Source organism: Ciona intestinalis, chromosome 14 (genome assembly GCF_000224145.3).
Source record: "Ciona intestinalis chromosome 14, KH, whole genome shotgun sequence".
Taxonomy (NCBI): domain Eukaryota; kingdom Metazoa; phylum Chordata; class Ascidiacea; order Phlebobranchia; family Cionidae; genus Ciona; species Ciona intestinalis.
In genome coordinates, this window is record NC_020179.2 from 612,864 (window position 1) to 639,050 (window position 26,187).

At 34.2% G+C, this 26,187-nt stretch overlaps 1 protein-coding gene across 2 annotated transcripts; it reads right to left on the reverse strand.

The window, feature by feature from the left end:
* Positions 1-168: 168 nt before the first annotated feature.
* LOC778547 (transcriptional regulator ATRX homolog) lies at positions 169-25,989 on the reverse strand. Of its 2 annotated transcripts, none has more exons than XM_002129218.5 (37): positions 25,774-25,989; positions 25,365-25,512; positions 25,017-25,144; positions 24,487-24,655; positions 24,236-24,335; positions 23,561-23,685; positions 23,128-23,278; positions 22,675-22,792; positions 22,505-22,571; positions 22,205-22,297; positions 21,467-21,919; positions 20,815-20,986; positions 20,408-20,547; positions 19,958-20,050; positions 18,778-18,960; positions 18,069-18,554; positions 17,755-17,845; positions 17,073-17,224; positions 16,604-16,690; positions 16,015-16,170; positions 15,477-15,674; positions 14,386-14,550; positions 13,839-13,985; positions 13,214-13,420; positions 12,613-12,765; positions 12,163-12,291; positions 11,592-11,697; positions 11,022-11,104; positions 10,375-10,544; positions 9,009-9,170; positions 7,063-7,207; positions 3,875-4,054; positions 3,317-3,483; positions 3,010-3,088; positions 1,588-1,724; positions 1,200-1,277; positions 169-732 (listed from the first exon to the last, which is right to left on the reverse strand). In XM_002129218.5, exons 1-37 carry the CDS (start codon positions 25,890-25,892, stop codon positions 564-566), a joined length of 5,706 nt encoding a protein of 1,901 aa, XP_002129254.2. In that variant the 5' UTR covers positions 25,893-25,989; the 3' UTR covers positions 169-563. The 2 variants fall into 2 exon arrangements, with proteins under 2 accessions (XP_002129254.2, XP_018670412.1); XM_018814867.2 differs by having other exon boundaries at positions 172-732; positions 25,365-25,509.
* Between the last annotated feature and the right edge of the window lie 198 nt (positions 25,990-26,187).

The following is a 26,187-nucleotide window of genomic DNA, read 5'->3' on the forward strand; positions in this document are numbered from 1 at the left end:
TCTTTTAGAGACGTGTGGTTACGTGAGGCTCGCCTAACGCTGCGCTATAGTAGCAGCATCGAGCCTCGAACCCGGGATAAGAGCCAGACGACTACCCACTTTGTTACGGCGTCGGTTTTTATCAAATAACTGTTTCCCAAACTTTGATAGAACATCCAATTGTGTAAGTCATTGTGTAAGTCATTGTAATAAAGTAGTACGACTGAACAAAATTGTAAAACGACATGAAAAAGATTTGCACAGCGCGCTTTAGCCTTATTAAAACAATTCATATAAATGAGAAGTTGAATGAAGTGTATACGAGATACAAATCCGTGGCCATTTATTGCATGTTACAATAAATATTATTTCCGGCCTATTATGTATATGTTCGCTGTAGGTAAATAGTCTAAACAGACATATCACCTGTGAAGAACTGTAGTTAAATTTGTAGTGAGGTTTCACATTGAAGCTGTTACGACCATATACCCTAGCAGTAGGTATATCTGTTGGTCTCACTAAAAAAATTGAAAAAAAGTACCACTGAAAAAAAATAACGTAAAAAAATGTGGGGTTTCTAAGTGTTAACGCGGGACGTGTGTGAACGAAGAAAAACGCGGGTTTCTTGGGTAGAATTGTTGGTGTTGGGCAAAGTTTCTTGGGTAATTAGGGTGCGGTGGTCTGAACGTTGAACTTTGTGGGTTAGGCCTTGGAACATAGGGTGGGAGGTTGTATAATCCGTTCGGTTGGTTTCTGTTAGAAAATACGTTTATATGCAAACAATAAGGGATTAGATGCACATGATTTCACAGTCAGTGTTCCTTTAAAACTAAAAAAAAAATTCCAAATAGTAAAATTAAAGCTATCATAGCAAATTTGAAAGAATTTTTTAGTGTTTTTAACCATAAGTTGTGTTTGGACCACAGTTTCTCTTAATTACCAATACTTGTTAAGGTTTTCAAAAGTATAAATAAAAATCTTGTTTTTAAAAAGGGCGAGGTCTTGCATTGACGTTCCAGGTGACCTGTGGTTTAGGCTTGAGCTGGCACATTGCAAAATTAAAAAACTATTTTCCATTCCATCTGAATATTACTGCTGGTATAAATGGTAAAGACCACTATGTGAATTGTAGCTGTAACTCACCTTTTTTGCAATAAAATTTAAATTTTTTTCGAAAAATAAATTGTCAAAAAATATTTTTTTTTATCTTTGATACTTACTGCACTCTTGGGTTAACATTACTCGCTTTTACCCGTTGCTGACAGAAACGCAGCTGTTCCAATTTCCGTAGTATATAACTGTGAATAGAGGGGTGACATAGTTTATATTTGAACTAAGAAGCGTGGGGTCCAAAACATGCGGCTGATAGCACAATATATGCAGTTTCACGGCTCAATGAAAAAGAAACATTCAATATTTTATAAAGGATTTTCAGAGTAAAATTAGCATTGGGTGGCCTATAAGCATAGTTAAGTGTATGGATATAACACAACGGACAAATGATATAAAAACACTGGAAAAAAACATTTAAAAAAACACAAACATTTTAAAACCCCCAAAAAATAAAACAAACATTTTAAAAACAAAAAAAAAAAAACTTGAATATACCTTCTAGTTCGTTCAATTTGTGGCCTAACAGAAAGTTTATAAAGTTGTATTTCATGAGCGCATTTCTCAGCGTGTTCTATCTTCAACGATCGGTTTAAATACTTCACTTTTAGCATGATTTGGTCCAGTGTTTCTGGCTGCAAAAAACAAAACAATGAAATATTTAAGGTTGAGATATGTAAGAATAAATGACACTTAATTTTGTGTGGTGGGCAAAGACAGTCTTTATAACACAGGTGTTCTATTTTATTCACCTTGTTCCAGCTTACAAGTTACCATGTATGTTACTACGCGGGTGATAAGTTTTGACAATTTAAACTAAATTAATTTCCAGAAATTTGAACCAATAAGAGAGATATTTGTGAATGTAACTTGATTTATCCTCACATGGCTGTAAAACGACAGCCGTTATAACACACTATAACACTTAAAACGTTGATGTTCTGTTTCATACACCTTGTGCCAGCTTACAAGCTACCATGTATGTTACTACGGGAGCAATTATTTTTCTGAATAGCTTATAGTTTGGACAACCCGATAGTGACCACTAGGTTGGAGCAATTGCCGTTAAATGTCTTGCCCAAGAACACATACGCTCACAATGGTATCAGCATTGGAACTGGTATCTTTGGTAACGAAGGGAGCGCTTTAACCACATAATTTGGGTCTGGGCAAATATTTTAATACGACAGACATGTTATTTTGGATTTAAAATTGCAGGCATTACCAGACTATTTATATTCAATAAACCATGAAGAGCTAAGTTTACATTCCTTCTACAATACAAGTGAATGAATGGAACTTATTCATTCAAACACGGAAGTTTTATTTCATACACCTCATGCCGCTTAAAAGTTACCACGTATGTTTGTGGGTGAAAGGGTGATCATGATTTTAAATTTTAATTGAAAATTTGGAGATTACTAATGGCCACAGTATTGAGAAATAAATGGTAAATATTTTGTCCGTGAACGCAAACACACAATTCTATTGAAGAGTTATTTTGGCAATACATAGTAAACCACATTGACCGTGGTGCCCAGACAACGTATAAAAAATTAAGCCGTTATGGCTGTTTAAACACCGCCAAATAAAGGAGGCAGTTTCCTTTGAAATTCTTAGAACCACCTACGCTATATCATGTCTACCAGTCTAGCTTATTGAAGGATTGCTGTTTACAATCGTAAATGAATCGTTTATTCTGTCTGGCGGTGCAACAACAGTGGTTAGAACACCGGTGTTCTGCTTCATACACATTGTGACAGCTCACGAATTACCAAATATATATCGTTCTTTTCGTATTGCTGACAATTTTAACAACTGACATCTTGGTTGTAGCATTTGCCGCCAAGTGTCTTGCCCCCAAAACACACAGGCCCACAATGATAGCAGCGTCGAGCCTCGAATAAAATCTTTATTTACCTTACAATTATCCAGTTGTTTTGTATTTTTCTCAAGTTCTTTTTCAGCAATGTCGATCAGTTGTTTAATGGTTGCAATACTGTAATGCAAGTTGGTTTAAAAATACTTCTGTGGGGTAAGATGAGATACCGCAAGCACTGGAATCTCATATTTCCTGATCGTGTTTTTAACAATTAACAACGTTCTTTTAGAATCGTGTTTTATACATAGTAAATATATTTTTTTGCTTACTACCAAATTCCAAATTGAGGAATAAAACAGAATAAGAACACGCCCCATCCACCCCCAACTTTAAATAACCACGTACCCAAGTTTTAGTAGCGGACTATCGTGGGGAACGGGGGGGAATCTCTCACGGTCATACTCGTCCCATGCGTTGCGTCGATCTGCCTCACTTAGCTCTTCGTCAGCCTGATGTCCCAACAACGAATCATGCTCGTGGTACGATACAATCAGATCACGTGACTTGGGATCCTGTCACAGTTAAGTGAGTGATGACGACATGGTCGTAAAATAACTTTTTTTTATAAAAAAAGGAAAAAAGGACCTGCTATTGCGTAATGTAATTCTCACCCTTAAAAATGTAATGTAAAAAAGTATATATAGTAGGGTGGGGGAAGATGGACATATTGAACACCTTTTTATTCTATTTTCTCGCCTCATTTAGTCGTAAATATCCTTACGCCCCCAATAGACCATAGTTAATTGTTTAAAACACTATCATGATATTTGGATTGCATGTGCTGAAGGTGTTGAAGGTGTTGAAGGTTTCCACCTCCTCCTACATTGCTATATATATAAGTATATACATAATACATATATATACAAATTGCATCATACCTATCATAATACAGGTGATGCTTACCAATAATATATCCGACAACAATTGGTCTTTTGGTTTGATGGGCGTAGGTCGTGACTTGATCGTTTCTTTCGTTAAGCGTTCAGGTTTAAAAGTATAAAGTTCCGCAATATCGTTTGCCGTGTAATGACGTTCTATTTGCTGCTCGTCTACCACTCTGGATGCCAAAGATTGCTTCACAACCTGCAAAACATTGGGTTCAAAGGTATTGTACCATTATTTAAATAAATAAAAAAATTGTATCATTTATTAAAAAAAATTATTTAAAAGAAAAAATGGTACCATTAAGAATGACTTACGATTTTAAGATGCAAACAATTTCGTCAAAATTAAATTGATACGCTTGAGCTAAGTGCAATTAATTAAACTTAAGATAAATTTAGTTCAGCGTAAAGTGCAATTTTTTATTTCGTTCTATTCTAGTATGTAGGTGGGGTTGTACAGCAAGGCACACCGTGGCCTAAATATAGGACCAGAGTTCACAGTTAACGCGATACTCAGAGTTCGACAACCTATTATACTTTACGCGAGTAAATTCCAATAGTGTGACGCGCCCCGAGACTGAGGTTGTACCAGAGTTCGCATTTAACCCGACACCCAAGGTGTTACCACATGAACCTCGCCAGATGTTAAAGCGTCGCGTTTCCCATAGTACGCGACAAGGGCTTTAAATAGTAATAGATGGGGGATCTTTCCTTGACAGCTTGGCCAAAGTAAGATGTTCCTGTCTAGCGTTAACATATGCTAAGCCTATGCCAACATAGTAAAACTATGTTTAATCATTATTACAAAAAAATATTTTTCAAGCAATGTTATTTTTTCATTACAAATTTACATCTGATTTAAAAATTTAGGACGCAAATTATTTTCGGTGAACTGAAAAATTGTACCCTCACATAAAAGTTTACATTTATTATATATATGATACAGATTAGGGGGTAGAGTCCGAAGAATTTTCTGCAAAGCACCCTGCTATTTTGTATGTAACTTAATACAGTATCTGATCCTATCTGTACAATCTAATACTTATATAATTCACCCTGAGGTGTCAGAGATAAACCATTCTGTTCAATTAGTGGTAAACAACAAACCCATAATTTACATTTTTTGAAATTGCTATTTTTTCCAGAAATTACGAATTGGAAACTAGATATACTACTTCCGCATATTTCTCAGTTTAAGAGGTCGCGTGCAGCCATGCATTAAAAGATAAGCAGTTGACCCTAGCGGAAGTATTGTGTGTAAAGATGGGACAATAAAACTGCACCACTATGTACCAGGTAGCGGCTTCTGAGGTCAAATTTTAAAAATGTTCGTGACAATGAATTCCAAAGGCATCTGTCAGCGCGAGTCCACCTGTTGCAAGCAACCGTGAAACAGCTATTGCTTGCTAACAATGGCTGTATTAGCCTGTATATAATGTAGGAATTTACGGCGTGAATGTTTGCTGGCTTTCATTTGAAACGTCAGTCTGCTTCCGTAGGGATATAATGTATGGCATGGTGGCATTGATAAACAATACATAGGGATGCACTATTACATTTGTCAAATCTTAGGGGGTTTAACTCAAGACTTGGCAATGTTATGGACATTATTAATGCATGGTTTAACCTAAGTAGAGGCTTTATCTTGAGATTTGCAAAAGCAATAGAGCATGCAATATAATATTGTGGGGTAAGATGGGACATGATTTAAACCCATTTTCTTGTCCCATCTGGTAGCAAACAAAAAATATTTACAGAATTATACATACGTAGGCCTGCAATTTTAAAAAAGGGTTTTAAATTGTTTTAAACAAGATCAGAAAATGTGAGATTTAGGTGCAAACGGTATCCCATCTTACACCACAGTACTATATGCTGCGTGTTTTGCCAAAATAGGTTCTCTGATACGATTTAATGCATCATTTATTAGAGGAGCTAGTACCTTGACATCATGCGAAAAATATTTCTGTTGCGTGTCGATGTGCGTTGGCCCATTGAGGTGATATATTTGTTGCGACGATTTTATGAGACAAAAAAAATCGAACAATATAATAAAAAATCATGGCAAACTTCAAAGGGTCACCAAGAGTTAAGTAATCTCACACAAAGTACTGCATTTACTGCAACTATTAACTGCGGGGATCGTGTAAATTTAGGAGATTTAAAGGGTTGAAAGTAAAAAGTTTGTACGGTCCTAATTTGGGAATTTGTGTTAAAATAAAAGTCAAATCTAACCATGTATTTTGAGTTAAGCATTGTGCTGACAAGCAAAGCCCCTTTGGTAAACGTTACCATACAGGGCTGTTTTGTAATAGGGGGATTTCTGGGCTGTCTGCAAAATGCGTCACCGAAACTAAATGAATCACTTTCGTTATACAATATTACTCAGTAATTTAAGCTTGTTAAATCAGGAACTTTTTGCACTAAACAAATTTGCATTTTTTGGCACTAAATTAATTTGAATTTTTGCACCAAACACATTAACGTTTTGCGCCAAATAAATTTACCTTTAACACGAAATACAACCTTATTTTGACACCAAACACAATATGACATTGGGTTTAACTTAACTAACTTAACAAACTACTGAAATGAATTTCAAACATCAATCGAAGCCAACAGAAACAAATCACCCACAAAGAATTTTGTTTTTAAAGATCTCTTTCAAACACAATTCACCAAACATATAATACATGCTTACATACGAAGTAAAAAAGTAAATATTTTAAACCGCAGGCATCCGCGAATCAAAACAGCTTTACAGATGAGTCGCATAATCACATATGCTGAGCAACGCTTCGTAAACCTTTACTTTGTTGGTTGTAAAATTTTGTAAACAAAACCATATTACACAATTTTTTTCCCCTCGAAACGTCATATACATACATAGTAGATAGTACATACAACACATATATATAGGCTATATATATATATATATATCTAGAAATATTTATTTGTGCTAGGATAGTTAGTTTTACTCTCAAATATGCAGTAATGTAATATGAAGGTTTTTTTTGCGACGGCTAAATTTTAAAAATTGAAATTTTAATTGAAACTTTATTTAATTTTGAAAAAGACTGGAATTTTAAATTTACGAGTTTTAATTGGAATTTGAAATGCAACATACGAAAAACATTGCAGGATTTAATAGATAAACCGGTTCAAACCGCATTTAACTGGATTTGCTGCAACAAACCATAAACACACCTGGCGATCATAGATTTTTTCTTCCATCGTTCCTTGGGCGATGAAGCGATATATATAACATGGTTTAGTTTGTCCAAAACGATAGATGCGGAAAATAGATTGGACGTCGTGTGTTGGGTTCCAGGACGCGTCAAACACGATTGCTCTGGTTAGAAACACAAATAACATAGTTTAAAACAAATATTTGATAATTGAAGTATAAAAATAATTGATAATTGTGGGTAATAGAAATATTTTTTGCCAGAAAATGTAAAATAGTTGATTTTTTTTAAATTTAATCCCATTTAAAGTAAAACATGTTTAAAAAAGGAGAAAAAATAATTTAAAAAAGTAAACCTTTTATATTTTTAAAACACCGGAAATTTTAAAACGAGCTGTACAATGCGCATGAGGGGAAAGATTCATGCGCGAACTCTTAACCCAATTCGGAAGTTAGTCAATGTGATTCAAGTTTTGTGTGTTTAGGGTTTTCCGGTTCATTTGTATGGCAAACATATGTTTTAAAATGTTAAACAAGGCGTGAATTTCAAGCTACAGTCTTGAGTCATGGGGTTCAAATAATGGTAAACAATCCAATTGAATACTGGTGCTGTTTCGTAACCAGCAATTTACAATTTTTGAGGTTTTTGGGGGTGTATTAAATAGTCGTTATGTGGTTAACGGCAGTTTTGCTTGAAGAAAATCGCACTAAATCTATGCAAAGGTCAGTACAGCTTGCAAGATAGTGATTTTCATCAAAGCAAATTATATAACTACATAACGATATATATATTTTCGCCCACGAAAAACTTACATTAACTATCTAATATTATGGTAGGGCGGGAAAGATAAGACATATTATTATTCTCTTTTATCACCTATTTGGTAGTAAACAAAAAATGTTTACACAATCGTTTAGCCGTATCCTCACAACTCTGATAATTGTTAAACACACAATCAGGAAATATGGGATTTAGTTGCTAACAGCATCCATCATACCCACGGTACTATAAATCTATATATTGGTCTAATGAATACAATGAATAGTTTTTGGTGATTTGCATACAACGTGTATGATTGGAAAACAGATTTTATCAAAGTAAAGAGATGCGTTAATATACTCATATTTAATGAGAAACACTTTTAAATATTTTTTTTAAATTTTAGAAAGAAAAAAAACTGTGTTAGGACGTGCGTAGGAAACACTTTCAAATAAGCCACTACAGAATAAACTAATTCTTTTCATACTACCATGCCGTAACTACACAGGAAGTTGAGCAACCGTCTGAAAATTTTGCAAATTCAGAGAAACTGACATAATATTAATTTGACGTCATTTCAGTAGGACTAATTTAAAAAAAACAATTTAAATTAAAACGAAATACAAGTGTATGTATTGTAAAAAACAAACATTTTTATCTTTCATAAACCAATTGAAATTAAACGGAAAACAGATGCACTGTGAAAAATATGTGAAGTGGTGCATAGTAAAAATGGCAGCAACGAAAAAAACATAATAAAATTCACGCATGGTGTTTTAATTCGTAAATGTGAAGTTCTACGACATGGCACGCTGAAACCAAAACTGTTACCACATATAGTAGGTTGGGGTAAGATGGTCCATATTTTTATTTTATTTTCTATTTATTAAAAAATACTTTCTTAATCATTTACCCTTATCCATACAAATTTGTTAATTGTTAAAAACACAGTTAGGTAATATTCTGCGCTAACAGTATCCATCTTACCCCACAGTACCATGCATTAAAACCTAATACCACTAAATAATATACAGTAGGGTGAGGTAAGACGGGACAACTTTAGCACAATTAACAATAGTCTATGGGAGTTGTAAGAATATGGTTTTATAATTTATTAAATGTTCTTTGTTTACTACCAAATGGAACAAAATAATAGAATAAAAAGTCTCCCATCTTCCCTCACCCAACTAAATAATTTGTTTTTACCTGTTTGCCCCCACCAGATTTATTCCAATACCTCCAGCTCTTGTGGAAACCAACATGAGGCGACACCTAGTGTCCGATTCATTGTTAAACTGGTCAATGATCGTCTTTCTTCGCTCGTTTTTTGTAGAACCATCCATCCGATAATAATCAACGTCTTTGTACCTTTGAAATGAATGAACGATGAATAAAATGGATGAATGAAAAAAGAATGGAAAAATAAATGAATGTATCCTTTTATACCAAACACAATATGACATTTTGTTCAAAAAATGAAATGAACGAATGAATGAATGACACCTATATCCTCGCATGAAAATAGCGGTATGTATATCACGGGTGTTATGTTTCAGCTGTTTGTAACTTTGTTGGAGATTAAGTTGGTAGGGTTACATGTTTGAAACTTTGTTGGTGATTATTTTGTTCTGTGTCGCTGAGAATTCGAACCACTCATTAGTGACCATGGGATTAAAGCAATGACCCTTAAGTGTCCTCGACAGTTGTCATAACACGGGTGTTCTGTTTCATACACCTTGTGACCGCTTACAAGTTATCACATTGTTGGTGAATGTGTTTTCTGCTGATAATTTGGACCATTAGTGACCACTGGGTTGGAGCATTTGCCATTAAGTAAGGTCAGCTAAGTTAAGCAACATTAAGCATTAAACTCGATATCCGTGTATAATGAGCACTCTAACCATTAAGCCATGATGCAGAAAAAAACTTCATGGTATGAGCAATGCGTGGGTATAAGCTTGCTTGACCTAACAGCGAAAATTGCTTCAACCCACAGAATAAATACATAACAGCTGAGTAAAAAAATGGCCACCCACACCAAATAAAAATTTCTCCAACCCACAAGCTTGGTTGGGTTGGGGCAGGTTTTGATTTATATGCGGTTTCCAGTACCAAGGAAGGTTATGAATCATGCATTGAAAATGTGTGCGTAGGAATAAAGTAGTTTTACTATGGTTGGGAAGTTTGTTTAGTCATGGAGAAATGGGTATGGGGGGGGGTCTATGTAAACGTGGTGGTTTTAAGGTACAACTCATGTATAGTAAAACAAACAAACTTATTTAGAAAGCTAAAACTTAAAATATAGTAAAACAAATAAACTTATTTAGTATTAAAAGTAAAATTCAAATAAATAAGCTCAACTAAAGTATTTTAATATGCTCTGTATAGAAGTATTCCAGTATGCGTCCTTGGACAAGACACTTAACCACAATTTCTCCAACCCAGTGGTCACTAATAAGTTGCTAAATTATAAAAAAAAGCATAAAAAAGATGGAAATATCCCCCCAAAATAATCACCCACAAAGTAATATGCATGGTCGCAAAGAGAACACTAATGCTTATTTGAACTTACCATTTCATTATTCGAACACCAGTTGGTGAACGTGTGTTATCGCTCCCATCCATTGTAACATAACGAAGGATATCTTCAATGAGATCTAGTGTTAGCAATGATTGGGAAAATAAAACAACTTTGTCGCCCATCATCGTTGAAGACTTTAATATGCTTAATAGCAAAGTTATCTGAAAAAATATAATAAAAATAACTTAAATTTATATTTGTTTAAGTTGTAATTTTATTGTGTAACCGTAACTTACATGTAAAATTTTTAATCTAAAAAGTAGTTTATTAATGTGTGTAAAGCAAAACTCTTCATTAAAAATAATTGATCAATTTTTTTGGCAGTTTCGGCATGGCATTGTTTTGTAATAAAGCTTTTTTTGCAAACAGGTATACTCGTATAGATGTTGTATTTATTTTGCTAGATAAATATACGTTTATTTAACCAGCCAGCAAGCGAACTGGCTAAGTTGTTTTAGGCTACCAACAATCCAGTTCTTCAAGTATGATAATAAAGAGCATTAAGTGTTCGGCAAACATTAAAGGTCACACAAGGTGATATACGTAACATACTTTTGTTTAAACAGTAATTAACCCAAGATTTCCCATAGTGTAATGTTACCCACACACAACAAAATGTAATTAGTAGTGTTGCCCACCTTGCCACTCATTTCCACAGAATCATAAAGCAAGTTGTCACTCGGCATCACTTTTTCAAACCACAGTTCTTTGGTGGGGTCGTCTGAGAGCAAATAGATAATTTTGACGCACAGTCAATAATACATGGTCTGTCATGCGTGCAAAGTGAGACAGATGACGCTTTAAAATATTTGCAAGCACTATCCAGCTATCTCTACTTGTTTAACCCTTGGCCTACAGAGAAAAGTTTTGCTTAAACTACCAGAATTTTTTATTTTTTATAGGAAACAGAATTTTTGTACAAAAATATTTTGCAACTTTTTTTGTAAAGCGGAAGCAATCGCTCTTTGCAGCTATTTTTAGTTTATTAACCCATATAGAGAATTTTTCTGGTATAGTATAAATATTGTATTTAGTTTTTGCACAATAAAATTTATGTAGATACTATCAAAACCAACGTTTGGTCTGCCATGTGGAAAAATAAAATAAAACTAAATCGACCCCGAAAGCATAAAAAAACAGTTTATAATAAACATTACATAAAGCATTGTAATATATTGCGTTAATATAAAAACTGTGTGAGGTTGTACCTGTTGCAGAAGTAGTTAGCAGGTCTTTAGCTCGCTGAAGTAAATCTTTCTTTTCCAAACAATCTTGTAAACTACCTCCTTTTGAAAGAATTAGTTTCTTTAAATCCTAAAAAAAACATTAGCTTTCTTTTAAATCTGTAAAGATATATATATATAAATTTTATGCGGAATGGTATTCCACCAAACTTTAAAAACAAGAGTGAAAACCAATATTTCAGAACCCTTAATATTGTTTACCCCGCTGTTAGGTGTCTATACAAACAAGCAGAGATAAAGTATATTGCATTCACTACAATAATCAATGAGGTTCCCTATGTTTGACAACTATGAGTGTAACTGTATTTTAACAATGTCAACCCAGATTTAACCCTGCTGTTAGGTGTCTGTACAAACAAGCAGAGCCAAAGTATATTGTATTCACCACATTAATCAATGAAGTTTCCTATGTTTGACAACTATAGGTGTAACTGCATTTTAACAATGTCCTCCTATTTTCCCAATAGTTTCTACATAACATTAAGAAATGTGTCAACCACCGTCTCATGAAACTACATCCAATTAAATAACTAACCTGCACGGACATGGATGATATTTTACTCATATCATCCGATGGAGGTTCTTCACCCTCCAAGTCCTCCTCGGATGTCTCGTCCTCATCATTAAGGAAAGATCGAATATCTTCACGAGCTTCCTCTGCATTCTACAGGGATGGAAATGAAGTTTGTTCAAAAAGACTGAAAACGATTGCAGCGTGGGGTCTGGGGGCGGCTAAATCTGACGCTTGTGAAGGCTAAACTTTGCGATGACCTTTTTGACGTAAAAAGTCGGATATTTGCAAAAGATTTTATCCCTGGTTCTAAGAAGAACAGGAGGATTGTAGGTAAAAGATTTCTAACAACCTTATATATATATTTTTTTAATTTAATTTAAATGGATATAACTTTTTTTTATTTTATCTATTTTCATTTTTCATTACTCTATTAAACAAAACACAATCGCATTCCAACAATAATCTTATGACCTGTTGATTTTCGCGGCGAATTTTATCCAGCAGCAAAGCTTTAGGATGACACACAATCAATAAGAGGTTTTTGAAATCTTGAAAAAGTTGTCCTTTTCTGTTTCCCACGTCCCCACATTGGAAAGTTGAAAGGTATTGTTCGTATAAACGAATCTGAGATATCAAAAATGTTACTTTGATGCTTACATTTTACTATGATTTATTTTTATAACTAAAAATATATTTTACAAAAAACATTTAAAACATAATTGAATCTCAAAATGTACAATATGGGTTTAGTAGCCACATTTTTATTTGACAATTTTTCTGAGTAATTCTTGCTGTAGCAAGCTTTAAAAAAAATACATAAAAAATTTGTGCTATTTATATATACATTGCATGATATATAAACATATTCTAATATTTTACAGAAATATATTTTTTTAAGACGGTAATGATTTTTATAAACACAAAAAAATAATTTTTATGATTACATTTATTTTATTTTTGAACTTGCATATTCAAAGCTCCTTTGAATATACATTCGTGGCAATGGCTCGTTTATCATGAATGTATTTTGACAGGGGGGATACAGTTCAATGAACTTTCTTAGTAATGTTACCTGTACGGGAGTAAGACGGACAAAAAGCACGTATTCATGTTTTGGCATCAATTGTTCTCGTAAGCAGTTTACGTCTTTCCTTTGCACGCAACCAGCAAGTAGTTCATGCAAGACATGCGACCTTTTCTTCATGAGTTTCACGTCGCGTTCCGTTGAATCCACGTGTTGCCCGTTGCGTATCGGGTGAGTGAATCGATTGTTAAACTCCTGGGGGAAGTTGGGGTGAAAGTAATATCCGGTGCCGTGACATGGTGGTTAGGGTGTTTACATTGTAACTTTAGTATAGTAGCTACAATGATCCTACCATTGTGGGCGTGTGTGTTCTTAGGCAAAATACTTAATGTTTTTGAATACTACAACCAAATAGTACAAATAAATGACTGAATTCTGAGTGACTGAATTTATAGACTGGTTGAGTAAATTTTCAGCTACAAAGGGAAAACATTATAACTTTAAAAATTACACAACATGTTAACTCGCAAACAGGCCAGAGAACGAGATGTGTAAAACAAAACACTCGTGTTATAACGACTGTCAATACACCAGAATGAATAAGTTACATTCAATTGAAATGCAAACAATGAAATATGTGGTCATGTGAAATGTTCTTTTTGAACCAACCCACCTGTGCGCTGCCGAGCAGTCTGGGTTTAATAAAATTAACCATACAGTAATATTCCATAAGGTTGTTTTGTAAAGGTGTTCCTGTGAGAACTAATCTACGTCGAGTCTTGATCCGCGACATGACATTGCTTAAATTCGTTGCTTCATTCTAGAAACAAAATTAATATTAAACTAGAAAACAAAATATTTCACAAAAACAGTTTTATACATTGGATGTAAAATGACAATATTTTTTGTAATATACAAGTATGCTGCTACTATATTTGGTCAGATGCCAGACAAGAAATAGTTTGAACACGTGGTGGCTTAGACAGTGACTGAAGCGTGTAGTTCTTACTACTGCACAAGTGGTTAATCGCATGCGTGCGTGCGTGTGCGTGCAAAGGCGTCACATTTTTCAAATTTTCAGCAAAATTTGGAGTGGCAGTTTATTCATCAAATACATGGAACTCATTGATTGGTAATTACTGAATAATTCGGGCCCGATTGTTGGTATAAAAATTTATCTTATGGATAAAATATATCTTATGCATAAAATAGGTCCCCACCTTAATAATATGACCTTCATCACAAACAACAATGTCTGGACCCGGATCCAACATCATTTCAATGAAGGATTTATTGTAACGCGAATATTGCTTCCTAGTGATGGTAACCATGGTCATAAACATCTTATAACCAGTGACTAAAACACCTCCTCTTTTGTGCCATCTCTAAGAGAAAATAATAATTTTAAGAAATGTTTAAAAAAATGTTTTTTTTAGAAAAATGGTAAATTGTAAACTGTACTGAAACTGAAAGTTTAATATTATTTTCATAAAGGTTCAAAATATGATATATCTTAGTGGTAAAAAAGCTTTTAAATTTTTATTCAATATCTTAGAGGTAGAATTGAAACCACATGATTTGGGTTTGAGGCTCTCTGCTGCCACCATCGCGGGTGTGTCAGGCCTTGAGCAAGACACTTGACGTAATTGTATTCTCTTTTCCAGCTTACTGGTTACAACAGGTTCTTAATATTGTAAACTATACAAATAAACGACATTCTCTCTTAAACATTTAGCGTGACATTCCTTTTTTTGATAACGCAACAAATTTCCAAAGTAAGGTTAACTATCGCATTCAGCCAGTGTTTTATACTGAGTAAAACTATCTTAATCTGCACATGTGTTTTACTTCACCAAGATTCTAAGTGTTATTTTTACATGACGTTTAATTTAGACAGGTTACTTCGGGTTGAAGTAAATAATTTTAACTTGCTGAGAACAGTCACACCAAACCCATAGTAGCAGCTGTGAGACTTGAACCCAGTGTCTCTAGTTACAAAGCATGGGTTCAATCTAGTGGCATGTTTTTCTTGTGGCAAACAACATGATTTTTAATCAGTATTTATATACAAGTATCAATATATAATGAGTATAGTAGGGTGAGGAAAAATGTGACACCTTTAGCACATAATATCTAAAATCCTGGCCGTGTTTTAAATAACCAACAACGATCTATGGGAGTCGTGAGGATACTTTTCTTTAATTCTTTGAATGTTCTTTGTTTACTATCAAATAGGACGAAAAAAAGGGGATACCCCTCTCCCCCCACCTTCCTATAAACAGGGACATTAATACTTTATAGGTTAAAATACCTTGAGTATGATGGCACGATCATGCAAAGACTTGTTGTCCATTATACTATAGGTCTCCATTGATTGTTTGCATGGCCGTGTCCACATATCAAACTCCCTTGCCCAGTTAAGCACTGTACCAAGTGGGCACACAACTAGAGCTGTTCTTTGTTTAGGCAAGTGTGGTGAATGAAGAACAGTGTGCAAGAATGCTACAACCTGAGACAAAGAAAAATCAAAAATAATCCCCTACCAATTTACATTCGTGGTAAGCGGTAACTTGTAACCGTGCACGATGTGTATGAAACAGAACATCTATGTTTTAACAACTGCCGTTTCCGTTTCCAACCCTGTGTGGCAAGTTACATTTAATTTTAACATGATTTACTGGTCTGACCTAAACAAATACTTTTAATTGTTAATATTAATTTGTGAGTACCTCAGTATAGAACTTCTCTTGTGTAGCACAGTTTCAGTAACCAGATTAAAGCAGCCACAATTTTTAAAAAGCACTTTTTGTACACATTAATAAAAGAACAAAAAAATTAGGCAAAATTACCTGCAGCGTTTTTCCCAAGCCCATACAGTGAGCGAGTATGCAGCCATCTCCTCTTGATTTATTGGCACGTGCAACGCTCTCAATAACATTACGCCATAGAAATTTTATTCCTTCCACTTGGTGGGGCTTGAGGGCTCGTAAAATCGCAGATTCAACCTTTTTAAAAAGATTTGTATTTGTAACATGGGTGTTTTGTAGTACACTAGACACACATAGTGTTATTATCTACCTTCTATTAACTTTTCATTAAATTAAAATCTGTTATTTGGGTTGCAACATGGGTGTATTGTACTGTGCAGTACATATGAGATACATATGATGTTTCACACACTTCCGGGGCTCTGGTTAAATTTCGGTTTGGAATTTTTGGATATTTTAATATACCCGAAAAACATTTATATTCATTCAGCTTCACTATTAAGTTATAACATGTGTGTCTTCCTATACACCAGAAAATGAAGACACACAAGATGTTTTCATAAACGAATACACATTGTCAAACTCTAACTAAAGTGTATTTATACACCGTACATACTCAACACATGTATTCGATGCATGTAAGTCGTAAAACATTAAAGGGAGTTTCTACCTCAACAAGTGGTTTTTTAGACAACACAAGATGAGTCGTCACTTTCTTCTTCTTCTGTGGAGAAGCTTCGTCGTCAATTATAATAACCTGCGCGATTGTTCGAAATTTAAAATACGGGTAACTAACTATCATAAACTTTGAGGCTTTTTGATGAATTTTTGAGGCATATTACTGGTAGGAGTATGGCATAGAGCTTATGTTACAGATTTATAGGAAATCGCTTATTTTTATATTAAAGCACGCCTGGAATCACTAAAAAGGAACCAAATTTGTAAAAGATATAGGTTCTAACTATCCCAACCCACCTTGCATTTTATAAAGTTTGGTGCCTATGCAAGAGTTGTAGCATGCCAGGATGCCATCATGCATGTGCAATAGGACCCTTATGATATTTAAAAAAATTCTTCCACAGAATGTTGAAAAATAAATCGGAAAAAATTTCTTGCACAAAATGTTGATAAATAAATACCTCCTCCTCCAGATCCTGATCTTGCTCCAACCTCTTCCTCCTAGCTTTCTCCATCTTCTCTGCATCCTGTGTCATCTTACTAAGGTTCGTATTATCCAAGATCTTCCGGATGTTGCGACGACCCATCTTCTTCCCGCTGTCATGGAAATCATCTGTCAATCAAAGGAGATAAATTATCAGCATGTTTCATAAAGTATGGTTGAGAAAGAGAGGACACATTTTTTTTCTTTATATATTTTCTGGTCTCATTTGGTAGTAAACAAAAAACATTTAGAGAATTCTAAAACCATACCCCCTTGACTCCCATAGACTGTTGTAACTTGTTTAAAACACGATCAGGATATTTGAATACTATGTGCTTAGAGTACTATATATACAATACCAGAGATGTACAAGACTTCTTTTTCTTTTTGCGGACATTTTTTGCTCAATTTTACAACAGATTTATTTCGAGCAACTTTGTCTGGACTGCACACGCAAAAGTATTTAACAGCAAAATAATGTTTTCTAAGCATATCATGAGTAGAAGCCCAAAGTATTTAGAGGAAGAAGGGACATTGGGCCAATTCTAGCCTAAATCTAGGACCCATGGCATGCCACACTGTGGAATCTAACCCAAGAAATAGAGCCTTTTGTATTTTAATATAAAATCCAAGTTTTAATAAACAACTCAAGCTCCCACCCATGCTGTCTTTGTTTGAATCCTCACTCCCAGAATCTTTTATTCGACGTCGTTTTTTTACTTTGTTGTACGACCGCGTCTGGGCTTCTTTCTGTTATAAGGTTTTAGTTATGAAATATGCTTAGCAAAGTGCATAGGGCCCTCGTATAATAAATGACTACAGGAAAAAATTTAAATTAACTGTTAAAATTGCATTTTTAAAAAACTGTCTCTTACAATTTATGAAGAAAATGCTGCTTACACAGTTTAAAGTGAAAAACATGAAAAATCTTTGTGTTAAATTAATACAGGAAGTTTTAACAATACAAACTTACTTTAATAGAACCAACACCATCATCTGAAACATCTTCTACTTTATAGAAATCGTCCAACCACGTTTGACCTTTCTGTTTTTTTTTCGGTTTAAACCCAACATCCTCATCAGAGTCGCTACTCATCGATGTGATCTTCTTGGATTTGCTTCCAACATTTTCATCATGGGAATCGCTCTCTATCGTGATGCATTCCATCTCTGCATCACTCTTTAAAACTTCTTCTTTTATTTTGTTCTCTCTTTCTTCTTTTTTCTCTTCCTTTTTCTCTTTATTTTTGTCTTCAACATCACTCTTCTCATTCTCACTTTTTTCCTCTTCGCTCTTTTTCTCCTCACCCTTTTCTTTCTCTTCTTTGCTCCCACCTTTCCCTTTTTCCTGAAGAGCGGCCTCACACTTCTCTTTCTCCTCTTTTCCAACAACAACTTGCAATCTTTCGGAACTTGTTGTTGATAATTTCGTGGAGTGGCTACAATCGCTGGCATTTTTCTAAAACAAAATATGAAAAATCGTTTCGCAAAATTAGCAAAATAGATGACATATTTTAAACAGTTCGCTGAAATGTGCTGTGAAAAAAACAGCATGTGTTCCATACCATTATTAAGTTACATAACAAACTTTTTAGTAGATAAAATTTCAATATCTTTACAAAAAAACACATAAAAGCAAAGAAATCCCTAACTAAAAATTAAACAAAAAAGATCAAAAATACCTCATCTGTTTGGGGGTCTTCATTTACATCAGTTACATCCGCATCTGAAGATTGAAGGATGTTGCTTAGGTCCGAGAGATCACCATCATCATTTGCATCTTTGTTGAGGAGAATTTGTTTATCTTCCTCATTAAGGTTTGAACCAATGAGAGCTTCATCACAAATCAGAGACCTTCGTACTTTCTGTACATGTTTAAATAAATGATCAGTTTAAATCAGGGGTTCCCAAACTTATTTTATTGCGGGCCGATATGTGAAATCATAATTATGCGTCGGGCAAGGTTTTCCTTGCTATATTGCTGGCGACGCGACTTGTATTGGCAAAATTTGGTTATAACGAATACTGTTAGTTAGGTCAGGAAGTTCGGCACATATGCTGGTAATAAACATGGCTTCTAGGACAGATTAAACTACGTATTTGCGGAGTAAAAGACAAAGTTTCACAGTATTTTTGTTGAATCATGTTGCGATATAACCACTATACCAGAGTAACAAGCGTATAAGGTTGGCTGATGCTGTGACAGTCATGATTATTTTTGTGACGTAACAAATTATATGTAAATTATTACAGAAATCAATAAAACATTTTTAGACGATTTTTTAAAGTAATATGTTTATTTGTGAACGTATGCAATTGGTAATTTTAAAGTCCTCCGAGGGCCATTTATTTTGCTCCTGCGGGCCACAGATGGCCCGCGGGCCGCGGTTTGGGAACCCCTGGTTTAAATGAATGGTCAGTTTAAACAAACGGTCAGGGAAATGAATGGATTAAATGGTCAAAGAGCGAATTGGCTAAGGAAGCCATAGAAGCTACATGTTTTTAATAGAAATATTTTGCTTGCCATATTAAATTTTGCATAATAAGCAATTCTCTTAAAAAACATTGGAGGCCTTCTTACTTTCTGTACATTTTTCAATATGTTGGGTCAGGAACCATTTGGCTAATATGGAAGTCATAGGCACCTATCTTTTAGAAAACCAGGGTGTTCTTTTCGTTATTATCAATTTACCCGTTTCTGTGTGTATCCAGATTGTTACACTGGGAATTCTAATTGATTCAAGACCTTGCTTTTTCTAGCAGTTTTCCTTTTTTTTCAATTTTAAACAAAAAATTACACCTAAACAGTGTAGTATAAGATTCCCATCAGACAAAATGTAAAAATAGATAAAAGAATCTTACTTTACTACGTGGTGTGGCTTTCACTGCAGCATCAGATAACTTTCTCTTGGCAGAACCTCTCGTGGAGCTATCTTTTGTTGGTGAAAGTGCTTCCTGTAAGAAAATATTCTTTAAGTCTGAGGCTCTATGCTGTATCTTATAGCAAGGGAGATGGCATAGCAGAAATTGCATTACCCCTCAAAAAGACCCAAAGCGCCTGAGAATTAAGCCCTAATTACTTGTCAACATCCAAACTAGAAATATAATATAAAAAAGGAAATGATATAAGATAATAAATACTGACTATATTCATTGGTTACAATGTTTACATACTAATTCAGGATAGAAAAAAATATCTCACCCTAGGTTTGGTGCAACATATATCGGCAAAAACGATATCCCGTATTGTAGCTTACACCTTCTTACACAGGTTATGTTTCACTTATTAACAATCTGTAACAAACCACTCACTCGAAGCAATGCATTTTTGATCTTCGTTTTTTTAGTTGATTCATCTCCTCCACTTTGTGCATCATCTGAACCATCTTCTTTTGCATCATCCTGTTCTTTTGCAGCATCCTGAGGATCATTCTCATCTTTCTTCTTGGTTTCTAGTGAAAATATTTCAGGTGAACTAACTGGCAGAATTTTGTATCTAAAATATTAAAAATAATAAATAAAATCTATAATATTTACAGCTAATGACATTTATCGCTAACTGTTTTCACTGCAAGAACTTAGTCACTTAACTGATTAAGAATTTTATTTGTTACGTTTTCCTTAGCAACAGATCCTTAGTGTATGTCGTTACACAAAAATTGTTCAACTCTATGAGCACCAGATCAGGGTCAGGAACTTATTACAGCTTTTAATCTCACCATGTTTTTTGTCTCCATCTTTCTTTTGATCCAACAGATCCTTCACATCTTCATCCAAGGAGCTCTCGGACATCTCATCTTCCATGATCTTCTGGATGCCAGCTCTTGCTGCATCATTCTCACTTACTTCTTTGGGAGGGGGATCAACTTTGGGAGCTTGATCTTCAATTGTCTGCATAAGCATAATACAGGACTTATTTTTTATTTAAATATATATATATACATATTTTTTATTTATTTATTTATACTTAGGGGACGAATTATTGGCATGAGTGTTCAACTCCTGGTATCCTGACCTTATTGCAAGGACACTGGACATGAAGATTCGCTTCTACTTTCCATATTTTCTATGTTTGGTAACTGTTTACCCACCTTAAGGATATCTTATATAACGCAACATGCTGTTTGACCTTTGTACATATTTATATATACATTAGGGCGGGAAAGATGGGCCACATTTAGTGCGTTTATTATTTCTTTGAATGTTCTTTGTTTACTACCAAATGGGACCAGAAAATAGAATGAAAAAGTGTTCCATCTTCCCCCACCCTACTATACAGCTTTAATTCCAAACTGGGGCTCTGAACCTAGGACTTCTTCCTCTTGCTACACCAATGCCCACACCCAAATAGTCTTATAACACAAGCCTTACCATGTCAAGCTGATCATCGGAGAAAGTTTCCATGTTGTTGCTTTCAATCTCGGTCTGAGAGGAATCGGATGAAAAATCCAAAGATGGCCGATCCGTCTTGTGGATTTTAGGTTTTTCTTTTTTTTGGTCAGTTTTCTTTTTTGTACTCGGTTTTTCCAAACTTTCCGGATCAGAATTTTCAGAATCAGAAGCTTCTTTTTCCTTCTTTTTCTTCTTGGGTATTAGTTCATCCAAGTCAGATGAGGTTGTTTTTGCTCCAGGACTTTGATCTTCTGCCTCTTTATCATTTTTACCTCCCTTTTTAATCTTTTTTTCGACTGGCGATTCTTTCTTTTGTGAATCAGATTTATTTGAGGATTGTCTTTTTATCTTCCGTGGTTTAAAAAGTCCGGAGCAATCAGAATCACTCGCCTCCTCATGGAAGATATCGCTGACACTTACCCCTCCAAGTGCCTTGAGGAAAGAGTGGGGTGGAAAAAAAAGCACAAACATATTTCAATATATATTTATCTACCCATAAAAAATAATGGCCAAACTTAAAAAAAAATTATAAAAAGAAAAAAAATACATGGGAAGCAGACGAAGCAGGAATAGTTACAATTTTTATTTTTATGTTATTTATGTTAGAGAAAAGTAACTGATATTTATTGAATTATTTTATAATTTGCGGAATTTACAGTTATATAGTAGTTTTAAACTGATCTACCAAATATTTTATACAATATTAATTATAAACACCTGTTTATCAGAACACTGGTCATCCAACTTTAGTTTGATTGGAATATATTTAGATAGTTCTTTATCTGACGCTTCATTGTTGCTTTTATCCTCCTAAATTGGTAAAAATTATCATTTAATTTTATATGCTAGAAATAAACTGCCATTAAGACTGATGTAGCATAGTTTGCCAGAAAGTCCTTAACAATTGATCCTGAATCTTATTTCATTTTGAAGAACAAATTCACAAAATTGATCACGGTTACTTAGCCTATACTATGCTTATTACTACATTATTCGAAAAACTTTGCATATTTTCACCTGCGATTCATCCATGTGCAATTTCCTCCATGTTTTACCAGCAGGAGAGTTGGAGTTACGAAGAATGCTAAAAGAAAAGTAACAAGTTTAACAATTCGTGAGTTATAAATGAATGTAATGTCCTCGCGTTGCCGCAAAAAGAAACTAGATACAACATAAAGATCACATACTTTTCCCGAAATTTCCGTTTTAGCAACTTTTTCTTTCTGCTTGGTGTAGAGAGATTGGTGTTAGTGGAATCTAAATCATCCGTTTCTTTGCTGGTTGTCATGGAGTCATCTGTGCTTTCTGTGACGTAAACAATATAAATAATCTTTTAACGGCTCATCTGGTATAAAAAACATAATGTATTTCAACGTTTGGTCTGCTATCCGACAAGACTTCATCAGGGAATGACAACAATGGACGGAACATCGGAGATACACAATGTTTTATAATTAATTATATATAGATCTAGAGGGAGAGGGTTTTTTGCAATAAAATTGTTATATTCTGCTTTATAACTAATAAAAAGTTCCAATTTTTAAAACATAACAAATTAATCAAACCTTGTGTTGCAATAATCAAACCATTGTTTTGTCCTTCTACTTTAACACTAAAGTGATGCAAAAAGTAAAATTCACCATGAGATATTCTTGCTTGAAGTTGTTTTTCTTCTTTGCAGACAGACTCATAAAAATCGGATGACAAGCCCACCAGGTCATTCAGCTTTGATTTAATTTGGTTGATTGTTCGAAGCTTCGTTAAAGCCACTTTTCTTTGGTCTTCTGTGTCCTAAGTAACAAATAATACAGTAAGTTAATGGACCTAGGACTTCACTGGGACATTGTATACATGATACCACAAGTAAAAAAGTATATATTATTTAGTACGTATATATGATACCACAATAAAACAGGTATATTTATAAATTATATATATTTATATAACTGTATTATTCTTTAACCCATTTTTGGGTAGCTTATTTTTTTAAATATTAATATATATATATGTATATATAAAACCATATATATATATAGATATATAAATACCTTTTTTAGATTTCGGCCAACTTACATTGCTAAACACTTGTTTAAACAAAGAGTGAAGTTCACCAACTTTACTGCACGTGTCATCTACTATTGTCATACACTCAGAACGAATATTACTAATGTTAACGGTGTCCGTTGTTTTGTGGCGGCCTAAAAGTAAAAACAACGAGTAAATTAAAATGAATCCAAGGGTTTACAAAGTGAATTCTGTCTTGAAACATTAAAAACTCCATTTTAAATCGTTTAAGAGTAAAAACCAGATATGTGATGCAATAAAGCATGAGGTTGTTTAACACAGAATATGCACCTGTTTCACAAAAAATAAACAACTAAAAAAATGTATTTTAAAAAACACAGTGGTTACATAGCTCGATAAGTAAACAACAAGCCAGGCCCTGCCACCACTGTCAGTGTGTGTGCACTACATTCTTTAAAATTAGGCAAAATTTTGTATAACATTGCCAAAATGTATTGACATTGCCAAAACACCTATATTTGTTAAAAGTTAGGAATTTTATTAATTAATGTACCTCATGCAGTATACATTGGTTCTATTTATACAAACACTTAACACCAAAGTAAACCCATTTTTAGGGGTAAAACTGAGGTGCCAAAACGTATGTTATTATTTATTCAAAAATTACAACTCTGAACAGTTGGTATACATACTAATGCTTAAGGGTAAGTTTTGTTATCCTACCTACAACAGGATGGTCAATCTTCTTTATAGTAGTTGTAGTTTCTGGTGACGGAATGACACCATTTGATTTGTTTTCTTCAATTGCTGCTCGCCTGTGTTTCTGGTTGAATAAAAATTTGACATTTTTAATTATAAATGTGACAACAAAAAAATGTATATATATATATATAATTATTATATATAAAATTGATTTGAGTGTATATTATATATTATATAGAGAGAAAGAGAAATATAGGCTATAATAACTACACCTTTTTAACTACTACAGGTGCTCTGTTTGTATTAAAGGCTTCCAAGACTTCTTTGCATTCTTGTATAAGTGACTGCAAAGGTGTAAGATCGCATACAAAACATTGTACTGTATCGGAAGTAAATATTTCATTCGCTTTTTTCCGGCTGAAGTTCCGTCTAATGCAAGTCCTGTATGAAAAACAAAGTTTAATAGATATATGCTATTCATGTACAATGCACATTAGAAACAATGTATATGGAAAACCAAAACGTTGCAAAAAAAACTCTCATTGCGAGAGAAACCTCGCATTGCTAGGCTCTCACCCCAAAATCTTAGGCTTCTTGTTACAATAACATATAAATTAAGGGGGAACAGTAAAAAACCTAATACCTAGATTTTTTAACCTTCAGAAACAGTTACCTAGTAAAAGTCAACAAAAACGCTGTCACAGCAATTGCCAATTAACAAACAAATTTAAGCCTATGGCTCAAATTCAAGCCTATATCTAGTCTATTAGAAATTTAAATTTCTATATAAAGAGTTCCTTACTTGCAAAATACATTGGTACAACTATCACACATGATAACATCCCCCCCGTCCCCGCACCAACGACAGAATTCATCAATTCCATTTTCATCTTTTTGGAACGTACCAGAGTGATAATAAGAATAGCATCGCTGTAATTGGATAAAGTAAAACTAAATGCTTAATAATGGCATATTGGGTTGGAGCAATTGCATTTAAATGTCTTTCTCAAGGACACATACACCCACAATGGTAGCAGCAACCAGCCTTGAATCCATAACCTCTGGGTTAGAGGCAGGTGCGCTAACCAACTGTGCCACACACACATTTATGCAGTAGTAAATATAAGCAGAGTAACTTAACTAAATATACCTTGCACAAGAGTACATGTAGCACAGGGTGTTCGTTGGCATTGCTTGATAGATGAGTAAGAATCTGTTCCCCACAACCAGTGCAACGAATCACTTTATCCAATATTGAAGGTTCGGTTGTACCTGCAGCATGATTGCTGGAACCTCTGCTGTGCGGACAAGGTTTTATATACTACTGTGGGGTAAGGTGAGACACCTTTGACACATCATATCCAGATATGCCAATCGTGTTTTCAACAATTAAAAACGGTCTATGGGAGTTGTGCGGATACGATATTATAACAGGAGCAGACAAATTCACCCACAATGGTAGCAGCGACGAGCCTTAAACCCATAATCTATGGGTTAGAGGCAGGTGCGTTTGCCACTGCGATACGGCGGCGAAAACAAAACAAATCATACAAAAATACCTGTTAACCGTTCTTTTCTTTGACCCAGTTTGTGAGCAAATATAAGTTGAAAATTCTGGTCCAATAAACTTATCTTTTGGTAAACCTTCTGGCTCAACGACTACACATTCATTCTCCATGACATGCGTACAATAACGTACAATAAGAGTAAGACTATTTAAAGTAAAGCATTGTTTATTTGTATACGTAACTATTTTTAGTAAAACGGGAGAGAAATAAAAACAGGAACAGGCGCTAAAATTGTTAAAAGTTGGGTGAGCAGAGGATCGAATGCATAGAAAACGTAAAAACTGTTATGGTATAAAGTAAAATCAAAGAGATTAAAACTACGTAATTAGTAATAATGTAAGTTGGATAGTTTTTAAAAATTCACAAATACATGTTTGTTTATATATATTTTTAGTCACGTATCGT